Consider the following 15,407-nt stretch of genomic DNA (forward strand, 5'->3'; position numbering starts at 1 on the left):
GGAGAACGGGGGGCCCTGGAGGGGCGCCAGCTAGGCCGTGGAGATGTCCGACCGTGGCATCCTGGCACGGGGGTCTAAAGAGGCCAGAACCGCCCAGGGGGTGGTGGAGGTGCTGCCATGGCAGGTGGACATGGTGGTGGACGTGAGGGGCCTCTCGGGGAGGGCGGGTGGGTGGAGGAGCCCCAGTGCGTCCTGTCTGGGAGGCAGATGACGGGCCAGTGTCAGACAGTGGTAATAAAGAGGTGGAACGGGGACCTTGAGATTCTGAGGCCTGGAAGCCACGCTGAGAAGCAGGGTGGGGAGCCAGTTCCATGGGTAAGCACCGCTCAGCAGCTAGTCCAGCCTGGGTGGAAGACACCAGGCCGCCTGGTCCCGGATGGCAGGTACTGGTGTGCACCTGTGGTTCTGCCGTGAGTGGTGTCGGTCCGGGAGAACATTTAGTGGGTAGGACTTGCAATGGTGCTGGGAGGCAGGTGGGCCAGCCGGGAGTGGACTTCATGGCAAAGCTGGCTGGCAGGAGCCCAGGCGGCCGGAGAGGAGCCCGTTGGTGGGGGGCTCGGAGCCAGGTGGATTTCGGGGTCCTCCACCCCCACGAGGCTGCCCCCATCCCTCCCTCTGGGTGCCCACATCTCATGGAGAGGGACGAGCACCCTAAAGGAGCAAAGTTACACTTTTGACAGTTTATATGTCTTTTTGGACACACAAATAATAAAATAAAATAGGCGTTCCTGCTGGAAAGGTGGGGGTCCCCTCAACTGTGCTCTGTGGGAGAGGCCCCCCAGCTGGATTTATTTGTGACCCAGATGGCTTTGAACCATGGTGACAGACTTGTGCTTACCTGCCCAGAGATGTTACCAACAGCCCACGCTGCCCGTGGCGCTGGGGACACCCAGGCATTTCTGCGTCTCAGCCTCCCATCCGTCCGGTGTCCCAGAAGCTGGAGCTGGCCGTCAGCTGAGCCTGGGGCCCTGGCAGAGCTGGCCCGAGAGTCCTGGGTCTGCCCTTTCTGCCACGACCTCCCTGCCCTCCTTGTGCCTCCCTGCCCTCCTTGGTGTATCCCCGTGTGGACGCCGCTCCGCCCTGGGCTCGCTCTCCCCTCCACCTCGTGTGGGGGTTGGTGATCGGGTTGGCTCGGCTGCTGCAGTGCTGGTGTGGGATCATGGGGGTCACGGTGTCCGAGGGCTCGGGGTGAGGTGGACGTGGGGTGACATGCAGATGAAGGCCGCGTCACTGTGGGGGAATGTGGGGAATGTGGCTCCGTCCTGCAGGTGAGCAGGTCCTTGAGATGCTCTCCAGGGGCGGCTCTGAGGCTCCAGCCGCTCTGTTTTGTTGGAACGCTCCTCTGGCGCTGCGGCGAGGCCGGGCACTGGGGTGAGAGGCTGACAGGCGGCGAGGGCTGGGTGCCCTCCTCTGCTCTGCTCGCTGACGCAGCTGTGCTGCTGATCTTGGACAGTAGGACTGCCCCGCTCTGGTCCCAGCGGCCCGGGTGCTCTGTGGGATTCTGGCACCTGCGTGGGAGCCGTGTTCACGGGTTCCTGGGTTCCTGGCCAGGTGAGTGAGAGGGGTCAGGCTGGTGGGATCTGGGTCAGGACCACGTGAGGAGGGCTGGTGGGACAGACGCACTGTGGCCGGGGACGGGCAAGTGGAGGAGGCAGCCACGCGGTGGCGCGGGCATGTCCCGCGGGAAGCGCCGCGTCGCCCCAGCCGAGCCTGTGTTCATGTCCGCAGAGCACCTTCCGGCACCTTCTGTTCAGGTTGTCAGTCTGCATTTAGTTGGTTCAATGGAGTTTTTAAAAAATTGTTTAAAGTACACATAACGTAAAATCGACTACATCACACTGAACAAGTCAGTGGCGTTTGGTGCATTCACCATGCTGTTCGTCCGCCACCCCCACTGCCGGCAAACTGCACTGGGCAAGGAAAGCCCACGCCCGCCTGCAGTCGCTGCTTCTCCTTCCTCCGCTGGCGCCTGACCCCCGCCAGGCTCCGCGCTGCCTCTGGGTCTGCCTGCGCCAGACATTTCGTGTCAACGGAACGTGTGACGTGTGGTCTTTTGTCACTGGCTTCTGACACTGGCGCGATGTTCTCAGTCCACCCGTGTGGTAATGTGTATCGGAACTTCATTCCTTTTTTCCTCCCAGTTTTTTTTTACTGTGGTGAAGTACACATAAAACTTACCATCTTAACCATTTTTCAGTGTACACTTCATCGATACTAACTGGATTCACATTTTTGTGCGACCGTCACCACCGTCTGGTCACAGAACTCTTCCATCTTCCCAGACTGAACTCAGTCTCCGTTAAACACTCACTCCCTGGCCCCAGTCCCTGTACCCATCTCCTCCTTCCTGTTTCTAGGATTTTGACTCCCCTAAGGACCTCAAGAAAGGGGTCACACCAGATTTGTCCTTTCGCGATTGGCTCACGTAACGTCCTCAGGGTTCATGCAGGTTGTAGCAGGCGTCAGCGTTTCCTTCCTTTTAAAGCCTGAATAACGTTCCCTTGTGAGGACGGACCACGCTCTGCTCCTCCGTCTTCTGCTGATGGGCACTTGGGTTGCTTCCATGTCTTTAGCTTCCGTGAGTCTTGCTGCCGTGAACGTGGGTCAGGAGCTTCTCCTTAGGACGCTGCTCCCTGTCCTTCCGGGCACATGACGTGCACGTGGGATTGCTGGGTTGTTTGCAGTTGTTTCTTCAAGTTTTCGAGGCGCGTCGACACCGCTTTCCATGGCAGCTGTACCGTTCTTTGTCCCCACCAGCGGTGCACGCAGTTTCCGTTTCTCCGTGTCCCCGCCCACGCTGGTTGGTTTCCGTTTTGGCAGTAGCCGTCCCAGCGGGTGTGAGGTGGGGCCCCGTAGTTTGGATTTGCGTTTCTTTGACAGCCAGTGATGCTGAACATCTTTTCACGTGTGTGTCTTCTTTGGAGAAATACCTGTTCCAGTCCTTTGCCCGTTGTGAAGTGGGCTGTTTGTCTGTCGTTGCGGAGCTGCAGGAGTTCTTTGCGTGTTCTGGACATGAACCCCATACCAGATACAGGATTTGCAAGTATCTTCCCTGTTCTGTGAGGTCTTTTTTACTTTGTTTATAGTGTCACTTGATGAACAAAAAGTGCACTTTTCCATGAATTTGTCTATTTTTCTTTTGTTGCCTGGGCCTTTGGTGTCATACCCAAGAAATCGATGCCAAACCCCATGTCTGGAAGCTCTGCCCTATGTGTTCTCCTAAGGGGTTTATAGTTTTAGATCTTGCAGTTAGGTCTTTGGTGCATTTGGAGTTCATTTCTGCATGTGGTGTTATGTACAAGTCCAGCGAAATTCTTCTGTGTGTGGACACCCAGTTTTCCCAGCACCGTGTGTTGTGAAGACTGACCTTTTCCGCACTGAATGGTCTTGGCGCCCTTGTTGGAAATCATTTAACCACACGTGTGAGGGTTCATTTCTGGGCCGTGTATTCTATTCCGTAGATTTGTCTTTATACCACACTGTTTTGGATACTGAAGCTTTGCAGTAAGTTTTGAAATCAAGGATTGTGAGTTCTCCAGCTTTGTTCTTTGTGAAGATCTTTTTGGCTATTCTGAGTCCCTTGAGATTCCACGTGAATTTTAGGATTTTAAAAAAATTCCTGCCAAAAAAAAAATCATTGGGTTTTGATAGAGATTGCACTGATTCTTTAGATCACTTTGGGTTCTGTTAGCATCTTAGCAGTATTAAGTCTTCTAATCCACGGACGGGTGTCTTTGCACTGACTTGTGTGTAACTCCTCTCAGCACTTCTACAGTTTTCAGTGTACAAGTCCGTCACCCTGTTAGGTGTGTCCTTAAGCACTTTATTCTTGATGCTAACGTAAATGGAACTATTTTCTTAACTTTCCTTTTTGGGTTGTTTCATTGCTAGTGGATAGAAATGCAACTGATTTTTGTGTGTTGACTTCGTATCCTGCTGTTCTGCTGAATTCGTTCATTCTGACAACTTGTTTGCAGAATCGTTGAGAGTTTTCGATGTCATCTGTGAACAGAGGGAACTTTACTTCCTCCTTTTCGGCTTATATGCCTTTCGCTTTTCTTGCCTAGTTGCTCTGGGTAGAACTCCCAGCGCCGTGTCGAGGAGAACGGGCGCCGGTGGGCGTCTCTGTCTTGTCCCAGCCCGTGGAGGAGAGTCTTCCGTCCTCGGCCGTTGAGGTGGCGTTTGCGGTGGCCTTTCATGTCTGGCTTTTATTGTGCTGAGGGGGCTTCCTTCTGTGACACATAGGAGCGTCTTTTGTCATTTATTAGGAGTTCCGTGAGTTTCTGCTAACGAGGTGAATTAGGGTGGGGCCCCTGCTGGTCTCAGGATGAGGCTGGTCGCCCACAAGACCGAGAGATTAGAGGGCTGGAACTTGAAGGCTCGCCCCTGTGGCCTCCGGGGAGGAGTGAGGGGTAGGAGGTTGAGCATTTTTTCCGTTCTGTGAGGGTCTCCAATTGCCGGTGACTTGATCAACCGCGATCTTCTAGGTCCTTAAGCTGTGAAGTCCGGCTGCCGGTCTGAGCCCCCCTTGCTTTCCAAGGCAGTGGGTCTCCCTCCCTCCGCCCCTCTGCATCCCTGGGGCCTGGCATGCTGCGCCCTGACTTCCCTCATGCTTTCTCCTCTGGCCGCCAGCCGTCTAGGAGCGTGTCCCCTACTTTCCACACACTCATGAATCCCCCGGCTTTCCTTCTGCTGTTGGTCTCCCACTTGTCCTGCCGTGGTCGGAGGAGACGCTTCGGACGACGTCTGCCCTGGGGAGCGTCCCACGGGCACCGGGGGGGGGGCTGGGGCCGCTCGTGTGCCCGGCGGCTCCCCTTGGTCCACCGCGCGCTTGAGGCCTCGCCGTCCTTGTCTGCCGTCTCTCCGGCCGTCCCATCATCGCTTCTCGTGGCTGGAGAGTCTCCCTTCAGGTGTTTCTGTCCCGTTCTGTGTCCCCATTCGCTTGTCGATGCACATTCGGGTCGTCTCTGCCCTTCGGCTCTTGTGGACACCCGTGCGTGCGCAGGTTGAAGGGTTTTACGGTGCTGAGTCGGCAGCTTTGTTCTGGCCACAATGTCAAGGACTTTTCGAGGACTTTTCGAGTCTGTGCGTGTCGAAGCATGTTCAGGGTAAAGTGTCAGCAGGGCCCTGTGAGGCACCCCGCTTTCGGAGGGCGTGGCTTCAGTCTGGTTCCGGGTCCTGCGTGAGGAGCGCTCAGGGGCCCCACGCTGCTTGTCACGTGCAGGCGGCGGAGGTGGACGTGCCGTCGGGTCAGGCGGGAGGCCAGGCTCCCTGCTGTCGTCACCAAAGGCCCGGTGGGAGCTGAGGGACCGGGGAGGGTCCTTCCCACCAGCTGGAAGTGCATTTCCAGGGCATCCGGGGTGGCGCGCGGGGCACAGTGAGGACTCAGAGTCCTGTAGGTTTGGTGGGCCTGGCAGTGACGTCCTCAGCACGGCAGGACCTGCGGGCTGGTGAGCCAGTGGTGGCCGGCTGGTTTGTTGGGCACAGGAGTGTTGCGGCAGCACCGGGGTCTGAGGGAGGTCCACCTGCTGGCTCCAGGCCGGTGCATAGGCAGCCCAGGGCCGAGAGGAGGGCGGGCAGCAGCACAGAGAGGCTCCGTGACCTCCTGGGGCCCCGCTGCCACCCGCGTGCTCCATCCGCGTTGTCCGTCTTGTGTGGATGGGTTCTCCCTGCCCTGCCTGCCGCCAGGCACCTCGTCCAGCCTCTGCGCACATGGAAGTATTGCTGTTGGATTTCTGTCTGCTCAGATCTCGTAACACCTTCCCTTCTGGCCGCCCCAAGCGGCAGAAACGCTGTCTCTTATGCTTCAGTCTTAGGTCCATCCAAGACATATGCCAGGGTTGGCCTGGTGTCTGGCTGGACTGTCTCCTCTCCGTCTCCTGTGGCCAAAGCTCCAGGTCTGTGCTCCACCCCTCTAGCCAGGGACTCGGGGAGCCTGTGGGACATTCGGCACACAGACCTGGGCCGTGGCCCCCGAGGGCGGGTGGTCACTGTGACGGACAGCAGGGGGCAGGCCTGGGGAGGGACGGCAGGGACTGGGCAACAGGCGGCCACCCCCTCACCCCGCCCCGATGCCTCATGGCATGTTTGGGGGTGGGGTAGGTTCCTGGGGCCACACAACCAAAAACCACGAGCTCAGAACAGCCTGGAGGTGGAGCCTGTGGGAGGCTCTGGGGGAGAACGTGTTCCAGCCCTTCTGGTCACTGCTGGTGGCGGCCGCCCCACTCCAGCCGCTGCCTCCCTCCATCCTCCGCGGCATCTCCCCTCCTGTCTGCCTGTCTTTCCTCCCCCTCTTACGAGGACGTGTCCCTGGATTTCGGGTCATTCAGTGAACCGGACGACCTCCAGGCCCGTACTTCATCACGTCTGTGAACCCCTGCAGGTTCCGGGGGTGAGAATGTGGACCGTCGGTCGGCTGCATTCAGGTGAGACCCCCCCCCCCGCACTGCGTGGATGGGGTCTGTCCCCGGGAAACGCCCTCTGCCCAGGGTTTCTGCAGGCCTCTGGCATGAAGCCTTGTGGCGGAGGCCGTGTGGATTTGCGGGGAGCCCAGTGCCCTTGCAGCATTTGGGCCGGGGTACCGTGCGGAGCTTTGAGAGGTGGGTGGGCCCCGCGTCGGACAGTGGGTGGTAGATTCACACCAGGCCCGCCAGGGGTGCGGGCCCCCCTCGTGACACAGGGTCCCTGTGAGCCACCTGGGGGCTGTGGTCCGTGTGCGGCCAGTGCGGGTGGTCAGGAACACCACCTGGGCTTGTGGACAGCTGTGGGTTTGGGAGGCACGTCCATAGGGCCTCCGGCAGTGGCAGGCCCAGCAGGGCTGAGCGTGGCCAAGACCTTTGCCCATTTTCCCACGGACACTGGGGCCCTGCTGCCCAGTTGCTGCTGGCCCACTGCCCTGTCAGCCCCTTCAAAGGCCACTGTCCTTGATGTCTGGCCACCCTCCTACCCATGTGATCGGACCCCCATCGGCCACTCCTGCCGGCTCCTCCTCTGTAGGCGCTTTTCCTGGGGACCTGACTCCAGCCTGGGGGGCTGTGGCCCGGGGGGGTGACGGACAGCTGGAGCGAGTCCCCCGCCGGGGGGCGGCATCACCTTCCTGGAAGGTGCGGCAGCCGTGCGCTGTGTGTCATTTGCCTGCACACGTGAGTGACAGGGGCGTCCCTAGACTGTTTGGTGGGCTGTTTGCTGGGTTGTTTGGTGGGCTGGCTGGTTTAGGACCGGCCCCCTCCAGCTTGCTCCCTGGGGAAGGCAGCCCACATTCCGAGGGGCGGGCAGCACGGCTTCCCCTGCAGAGGACCCTGCTTGTTGCCCGGTTGGCCCTTGTGTGGGGTCTGGGGCCAAGCACGGTGTCCGGGACAGCATCCCCAGGGGTGGGAGATTGTACCTGGGCCAGGACCGTGAGAAGCTGGGACCCTCTTCAGCCTTTCCCCTCTGGTCTGGTGGGGTCTGGAGTTGTAGCCAGGAGGGTGCTTGACCACTGGCTCTGTCTGTAGCTCTGTCCCCTGCACAGCCTCTGTGGGCCGCCTGGGCTCCTCGCCTGTCAGGAGCCCCAGAAGCTCAGAGGAGTGGTGACGGTGGAGCGGGCTGGGTCAGGGCTGCTGAGGGACAGCCACGCGCTGCAGGGGCCACGGTGGGTTGTGAGTGGAGGAGCCTCCCTGCCAGGGCTGTGGGAGAGGAGGGGATCACGCAGGGCCTTAGCAGCACCCCCAGACCTGGGCTGCGGCCCCTCCGTCCCACCACCTCTCGCTCATCCGCCCACCTGTTGGGCCCAGAGCGGCTGCCCTGACTGTTCTCTGGCTCTGAAGCTCTGTGTGCTTCGGGACACACGCTGGGCAACTGCCCAGAGGCAGAGCTGGGCAGGGCGGGGCCTTGGCGGGGCTGCACCTCTGGTGGACACCCACCTGGGGAAACTAGGGTGGGCTCCCGGCAGGGGGTGCAGCTTCCTGTGCCTCAGTCTCCCGCGCTTGCCCCGGGTGAGCACTGACAGAGTTCAGAAGGGCCCCGGGAACAGGCTGAGGGCCCAGGGAGCCCAGCTCGCCGCCTCCCCTGGCCCTGCTGGCCGATCAAGTGGGAGGTCGGTGCCCCAGCAGGTGCTGAAGGCCACCCAGCGTCCTCAGAGTGGATGGGGGCCCGTGGTCGACGGGGTGATGGAGCAGGCACCGTGGGCTGATTACTGCGGAGTCCCACCAAGGTCCCTGGCGCCCCTCATTCCCTGGTTCTCGTAAGTGTGTGTTGTTTTTTTACAAATCCAGCCACGTTGTGTTTTGTCTCAGATTATTTGCAACAAAAGCTACTTTTCCACCTAAAATATGCTTCCAGTAAAAAAATTAGCCGTCTTCAAGTTTAGCCTGAGTTTTCTAGGGGCCTGAAGAGCTGGATGTTTTGGGACGGGTTGCAGGAGAGACATGGGCCGTGGGCAACAGCCGTGACGCAAAGCCGCTCGCACACGAAGCTTCTCTCTGACTCGGGCTGACTCTGCGTTCCCCGCGGAAGCCCGCTGTGGGCACGGCGGCCCCGGGGTGTCAGAGGTCCGCAGCCTCTGGGTGGGCACACCTCTCCTGCGAAGACCAGACAGCGAATGCCTGGGCTGTCTGGGCTCTCTGGGCTCGGCCGCAGCTGCTCAGCTGCTGCCATGGTGGGAAACCAGCTGAGACAGAAACGTTTCGTACAGACTCGTCCACGTTCACGTGTCTTGAAGTCCTGGGATTTAGATTTTCGTCAGCCCAGTGGGAAAGCCACCCCTACCTTGTCGTTCGCCAGCCTTATTTCCGGTGGAGGAGATTTGGGGACCTTCCACTCCAGTGGTGCGTCTGGTGCTGTGTTCATGGTTTTCATGTGTTACGAGATGCCCTACCTGGCCGGCTGGTCAGCCAGGGGTCAGAGAAGCTCCAGAGTGACTCCAGTCCATAGCTAGTGAAGGAGCTGGAGCTCGAACCCAGAGCCCTGGCCCGGACTCTGTGGTGGACACGAATGAGTGTGAGCCTGACACTGCTTATAACCTGGCGGGAGGTTTGAGCTGGGACACTTGCCTTTCCCAGCATGTGCGCCAGCTGGGGGTGGTGTGGAGGGTGGGGAGAAGTTCCTGATCCTTCCTGGCCCCCAGCCTGGAGCCAGCCAGGTAGGGTTGGCACGAGCACCAGGGCTCGTGGAAGCTGGACCAGGCCGGTGACCTTGGAATTGGAGGGAAATGGCTCAGTGCTCACCTTCCACCGGTGAGACCTGGATGCTGAGTTTTGAGGGGTTGAGGGTCTGCCCTGGCCAGTGTCGGCAGGACACAGGCCATGTGTCGGGGAGCCTTAGGCTGGGACAGGTGCGATTCCAGGCCAGTCACTCGATACTCACCTCCCTGTGTGTGGTGGCCCCGGGAGCTCTGTTCCCCCATTTCTGCCCCCTCCCCCCAAGCAGCAGCCACACAGAACCACCGCATGACCCAGGGCTCAGCTCGAGGACCTGACCCACAGCTTCTCTCCATCCCACCCCTCCAGCCACAGTGCCCAGGGCTCAGGGCCTCTGAGCATTTGGGCTGGACCTGTTGTTGGCCTCTGTGGACACGGGTCGGAGGTCGCCCGCACTCTGGTGGCCGCTGTGTCCCCGTGTCCTGGCCGGCGAGCCTGATCTGGCGAACCCAGGCCAGCTGGGCTCTGTCCCCACGGACGCTGGGTTTGAAAGGCTCTGGGAGGCCGAGCCATGGCCCTGCGTTCCCTTTCAGGACTGTCTCAGCACAGAGATGCTTGTTGTCCTGTGACGTCAGCTCCTCGATATCCAGGCCGTGTTTTAGTTGGTGCCTCAGCTGCTGGCTCCAGCTTCCCAGGGGAGCCGGGTACCACCCGGGCCTGGAGACATGAGGAGGCAGGGATGGGAGAGGCGGGGGACGGGCCGGCCAGCCTTCCTTTAAATATCTGAGCCCACCCTGCCTATTGTCGGGGTCCGGGGAGCAAGGGGCAGCGTTGGCGCATTGGAGGAAGGAGAATGCCTCCTTCCACGCCTGCCGCTCCGTAGAGCATAAAGAGCCTGAGCTGAGGAGGCAGGAGAAAGCCTGTGAGTAATGCCCGTCGCCCGTGCCTTCTCTGCACAGGCCGTGTGCGGTCAGCGGCCGAGGCCGCGAGTCCGCATCTCGGCTGGCCTGGCGGCCTGGCCCGCAGCCTCCCCTCTGCAGGGATGCTCCGAGCACAGGCGTGCGGGGGCCGCTGGCCCCAGGCAGGGTTGTGGCTGGAGCAGCTCCAGCCGAGTCGGGGGGAGGGGGGCAGTGCTGAGGGGCTCTTGTTTCTGAGGGGGCAGGTTTTAGAAACAAGCCCCAGGGGAGCACACCCGGTGAGCGAGGTGCTGACGCGGGGGTGGGGAGGGGACGTACCCCCTAGATCGGGGCGTGTGTGGCCGAGGCCTGGCTCAGGAAGCAGCCTCATTTCCATCTGACACCCTGGCTGGGGGCCTGCCTGCTGCCTTCTCCGTGGAGGGTCTGAGTGCCGTTGCCAAGCAAGCGTGCGTGTGCGTTGCTGCCAGCGGAGTGTCGGCAGCACCGCGATGGGGAAGCCTGGAGCCCCTGGCTGGCGGCGGCGGCGGCCCGCACCTGTTTCCCCACACTGAGCTCCGTCCGCAGAGCGGCTCAGCTCCCGCAGGCCCCTCGTCCTGGCTCGGTCTTTGCGTGGACAGGTTGCATCGGAGTCTGGGGGCGCAGCCAGCGCTGACAGGCCGGCTCCTCCGCCCTGGCCTCGGAGGTCGGCGATGAGCGTGGCCCCAGCGGCTGGTTCTCCGTTCTGAGATGGTTGGAGGTAGAGTCAGATGCGCCCGGGGCTGCATGTCACTGGTGGGGATGTGGGGATGTGGGAATGTGGGTGCTTTTCTGACGTCCATTTTGCAAGGTGTTTTTGTAAAAAACAAAAACAACAGCGGACAGCACCCCCCAGGCTGGCGGGGAGCCAGGCGGGTGGGCTGCAGGGTGGCAGGCTCCCCCTCGTGTGCACGGTGCTGGGGTGGCGAGGAGGCCCTTCCAGACAGAGTGCACCCCTCCCCCAGGAGCAGAAGGGCCGCTGAAACACTGGCTGCTCTGTAGCCGGCCCGGGTCGCAGGGCGACCCGTCTGTGTTTAGACCCTGGAACTGGGAGACGAGCGGTCCGTTGGTGGGGTGTGTGGGAGAGGGGCGGTGTTGGCTTGCACGTGTGCTGGCCGGGGAGCAGAAATCAGCTGTGTCATAGTTTCTTCGGAACTGCTTGGCCTCTTTCCTCCTCGCCATCACGCGCCGCCAGTGCAGGGCCGCGGGGACCCTTGGAGGGCAGACACTGCCCTGGGACCGCGGCTTTCCGGCCTCGGGGCCTCGGCTGGGCTCCGGGGAAGCCGTGAGTGGGGCGGGCTGAGGCGTGCCCCCATCCTGTGTGGATGCTGCCGGTGGGGCTGCGGCAGGGTGCACCTGCGTCCGCGTCCGGGCAGGTCTGAGCGGCTTTACCGCCTTCCTGCCTTCACGCGCCAGCCGCCAACCGGCCGCCTTCTCGGCGTTCCCAGCCCCGGCGGTTACGTAAGGAGTGTGTGTGCGTTCACCCAGCCCAGAGCCTGGTAACCTTCCAGCGTTACTTCCACGGCTGCCAGTCGGTCTCACGGAGCAGCCGAGTGCCCTGGTCAGTCCAGACTGGGCACTCCAGGTGGAGGCCACCCTCGGCCACCCCCTGGACACCGACTCCCCCCGTCAGGGTTGTCTGCGGTCCCAGCGGGAACTCCCTGCTTCAGGAGCTTCAGGAGCACCCCAGACCCCCGTCTTGTTCCCCTGATATCAGTGTGGCCGGGGGGCTGGGTCTCTTCTGACTCCCCAGGACAGCGAAGCCCACGGAGTTCTCGCCATCGTGGAGCTCAGTTGGCGGGCGGCTGGGGTCCGGCTCCAAACTCCACTGAGGATCCACAGCCATGGGTAGCAGTTGCTCCCTTGCTGGCACCCTGTGCTGGGGGCTGTCCTGCAGAGAGGAGGAGGGCTTGGAACCGCGCCCTGCAGAGCCAGGGCCGAGGTGACACCCGGTCAGTCCCACTGAGGACAAACCCTCTTTGCAGGTCCCACGCCTCTCGGCTGCATCCTGAGAGCGGAAAGCCTTCCCGTTCCCCGCCTCCCCGCCTCGCGCCCAGGGGCTGGGCCACCTTGGTCAATCCCCGCTGCCCCGGGCCTTTGCTTGTGCTGTTCCCGCTGTTCCCGCCGCTCCCGCAGGGTGAGCGGCACTTAGGGCCACCGCTCCACAGGGGTGGGTGGCGTGTCATGCTCCGTTGGGGTCCCCAGCTCCTAGCCCAGAGCAGGGTGTCCGTCCGTAACAGCTTGTTATTTTGTGGGAGGGGCAGGAACCCCATTGTCCACAATGAACTGCCTGAACCAACTGCCCACGGAGCGTTTGAGTTGTCCTGTGATGAAGCTGCGGACATCACCGCTCACACAGGAGGGGCCCCGCAAGGTCCCCGCCGGTGTGTCTGGGCGTGACGGTTTATTTTTAGGGTTACCCTGGCATGTAGAGCAGGCCACCTCATTCACTTTTCGTTCTGCCTTTCGTTCGTGTCTCGAGGCCAACGCCGGGCCCAGCCCGTTCTGCTCCCCGGGGGTCAGACCGTGAGCCGGGGCCCCGCCCCCTCCAGGGGAGGGGCCAGGTCGGGAGAGGCCCGGGTGCCAGCTCGCTGGCGAGCCGTCCTTTGTGGGTGCTTGTTCCTAAGGTGTGGTGATGGCTGGCGGCGTGGGGGCTGTCTCAGCTCATCTCAGTCCCTGATCACTGACTGGGGGAACAAGACTTCGTACACACGACGCTGGTGGCTGGAGGGGACCCTGAATTTGTGCTTAAGTGTTTAATCTGGTGGCTTGAGTGTGTCTGGTCTTTTTAAAGTCTGCCTTTTTTTTTTTCTAAGCACAGTTTGTCTTTAAGTTGACTTTTTTTTTAAGTTTTATCTTTCTGTTTATTTATTTTGGGGGGTAATTAGGTTTGTTTGTTTACTTATTTATTTAATGGCGGTGCTGGGGACTGAACCCAGGACCTCCTGCTTGCTAGGCACGCGCTCCACCATTGAGCTGCATCCTCCCCCTAAAGTCTGCTTTCTCAAATGCCTCTTTTAAATGTGGCAAGTAAAAAAAGATTTAATTTACAGCAAAATGGAGCGTCTCCACGTTGGCTGTGGGAAGGGCCCCCGAGAGCGAGCTGTGGCCAGGGCCCGGGGCTGCCCGGTCCACGTGGCCCCATGCCCCCCGCCTGCGCCTCCGTTTCCGTCCCTGTGAAATGGGTTTGTCGGGAAGATGGAGTGAGGCTCGTCCTGGTCCGGAAATGCTGGTGTGTGGACTTTGTCCTGTTCCTCATTTTCACGTCCAGAATTATGGGTTCCTTATGTTTCTATTTTAAGATGTGAACAGTCCACGTGGTTTAAGGAGAGGGAACAGGTGTCTCCAGGCTCCCTCCCACCCTTCAACCGGCTTGCTTTCAACTGCGCGGAACGTGGCTCTTCCCGGGCACTTTTTTCCAGATTCCCGAGCCGTGCTTCCCCGCGGGGCGTTGCTTGTTCCGCTCCATCTCGGGGCGCGTCTGCTCGGCTCGCCTCCCTCTGCGCCCAGGGGGGCTGTGTAATCACTGAGTGTTTGTGTTTCATGGGTTTCGTAAGTATTCGCGAGCCGCTCGGTCCGTTTCCTGTCCTGTGTGACTTCGGGTTTCCCTTATGGTTAGTACATGTCTTGATTTTCCTCCATAGTTTTCTTAAGTCCTGTCTCAAATTTGCCCACAATCTTCCCGGAGCAGGGGCCGCCCTCCCTGGACGCCGGTGGCACGGCCCTCCCGGTGCCCTCAGGCCCTGCACAGCGGGTCCGGGAACCTCGCATGCGTCATCCGCGAGCTCCCCCTCCGCGCTGCTCGGCCGGCTTCCTCCATCCCCAGCCCCTCTGTCCCCTTGGCTTAATGTCCAGTGGAGACCCCTCCAGAGATGGTGTGAGACGGGGGCGGGGGGCACATCTTTTGAGACCTAGTGGGACGCGCGGGCTGGTCTGGCTGGGTATGGAGCCCGCGTTAGGACAGCGCGCGGTGCCTGGGGACTGGCTGTCGCCCACGCGCTTCCCGCCTGGTTGCTGCTCAGAGGCCCCTCACTGTTGTGTGTTTTCACTCCCCTGGAGGTCTCAGGGTCTCAAACTCCTCGGTGACGTGCCCGGACGGGGACCTCCCCGGCCCTCGTGCTGGGAGCTCTCCGCGGGAAGCGGGGCTACGGTGCGGCGGCTCCCGCCCGGCTGCGCCTTTGCCCGTCGCCTCGCTTCTCGTGCCCTTCCCCGCGGCCCCCGCCGACCCCTCGTGGGCCGGCCCTCTGGTTGTCCGTCCCCCACTGCTTCTGTCTCGCCTTCTCTTTCTTTTCTTGTCCGAGCCGCCTCCTGGGGTTGCTGTCTTGTCCTTACTTTCCTGCTTCCAGGAGCTCCTTTGTGACCCTGAAGGTCCGTCCTGGGTCAGAGAGTGTCCCGCTCTTGCGCCAGCGGTGGGAGCTCACGCCGCTTCTTTGAGGTTATTAACTGTGGTGCGAGGCCCTGTCTGTCGCCCAGAGGCGTTGCGGGAGCCACCGAGCGCTTGGCTTTAGGTCCACGCGTATGTCGGTTGCCCGTTGCACCGCGGGTGGGTGCCCGCTATCGTCACCTTCCTTCCGTGCAGAGAGTGGCGCCCGAGGGACGGGGGAGCAGGTCGTTTCCCCCCTCACACAGCAGTACCGGCCCCGCTCAGACCCTGGTAGGCAGGGTGGTGGCCGTGGGCAGGGGAGTGAGGCGCTCACTTTGAGCCCTCACGTCCTTGTTCTCAGGCATCCCTTGGGCCCTCCTTTGGTTCCACCCGGGGTCTTTTTCTTGGTTTGTTTTGCTGGGAGGTGTGCCCTTGGTCATGTGCCCACGTGGACGGCCCGGCGCAGTGTCCCGGGTGCCCTGTGCCCCTGGCCGAGCCCCTGTCCTGCACGCCGCCTCAGGTGAGGCTGGGGTCTCCTCCTTAGAGACCGTGGGCGCCCGTCTCCTGCGCCCAGACCCTCCAGCTCGTGGCCTGGCGGGGCTCGGCCCGGCCTATCTCCTGCGGACCGTGGCCGCCCGCTTCCCAGGGTCCTGCTTGTTGGTGCTGTTGTGGGTTAATCAGTGTTTCTCTTCCTTTGACTGTGGTCTTGGAGGGGACGGAGGTAAATGATTGTGTTTGCCTGGACACCCCCTCCAGTGACTCAGGAGAGCTGGTGCTGGGAAAGGCCTTCCCAGGTGACGCGGGTGAGCCTAGACGGCCGGGCCCGTGTGACCTGGGGTGGAGGCCGAGGGGTGGGTGAGCCCCAGGCGGAGTGGAGGCCGAGGGGGGCGGAGCTGGGGCACCTGCAGGGGCTTCCCAGCCCTGGCCTCTGTGTGATTCAGCAGCCTCTGTGTTCAGAACAGTTCTGCTTCACAGGAAACGGAGAAGGCGGCACGG

The 15,407-nt window shown here is 61.4% G+C and overlaps 1 protein-coding gene across 3 annotated transcripts in view; it reads left to right on the forward strand.

Moving 5' to 3' along the window:
• The window catches only part of PRKCZ (protein kinase C zeta), a 93,464-nt gene that overhangs the window by 6,961 nt on the left and 71,096 nt on the right, over positions 1–15,407 (forward strand). Inside the window, exon 1 of one of the 3 annotated variants that reach the window (XM_032494967.1) lies at positions 10,745–10,769. The exons of the other annotated variants lie outside the window; for them this stretch is intronic. Within the exon in view, the coding sequence (XP_032350858.1) occupies positions 10,760–10,769 (10 nt within the window). The 5' untranslated portion in view covers positions 10,745–10,759. Of the gene's footprint in view, positions 1–10,744; positions 10,770–15,407 lie in introns of those variants that run through there. 3 annotated transcript variants of the gene reach the window in all.

The sequence above is a fragment of the Camelus ferus genome, chromosome 13 (genome assembly GCF_009834535.1).
Source record: "Camelus ferus isolate YT-003-E chromosome 13, BCGSAC_Cfer_1.0, whole genome shotgun sequence".
In the NCBI taxonomy this organism is placed as follows: domain Eukaryota; kingdom Metazoa; phylum Chordata; class Mammalia; order Artiodactyla; family Camelidae; genus Camelus; species Camelus ferus.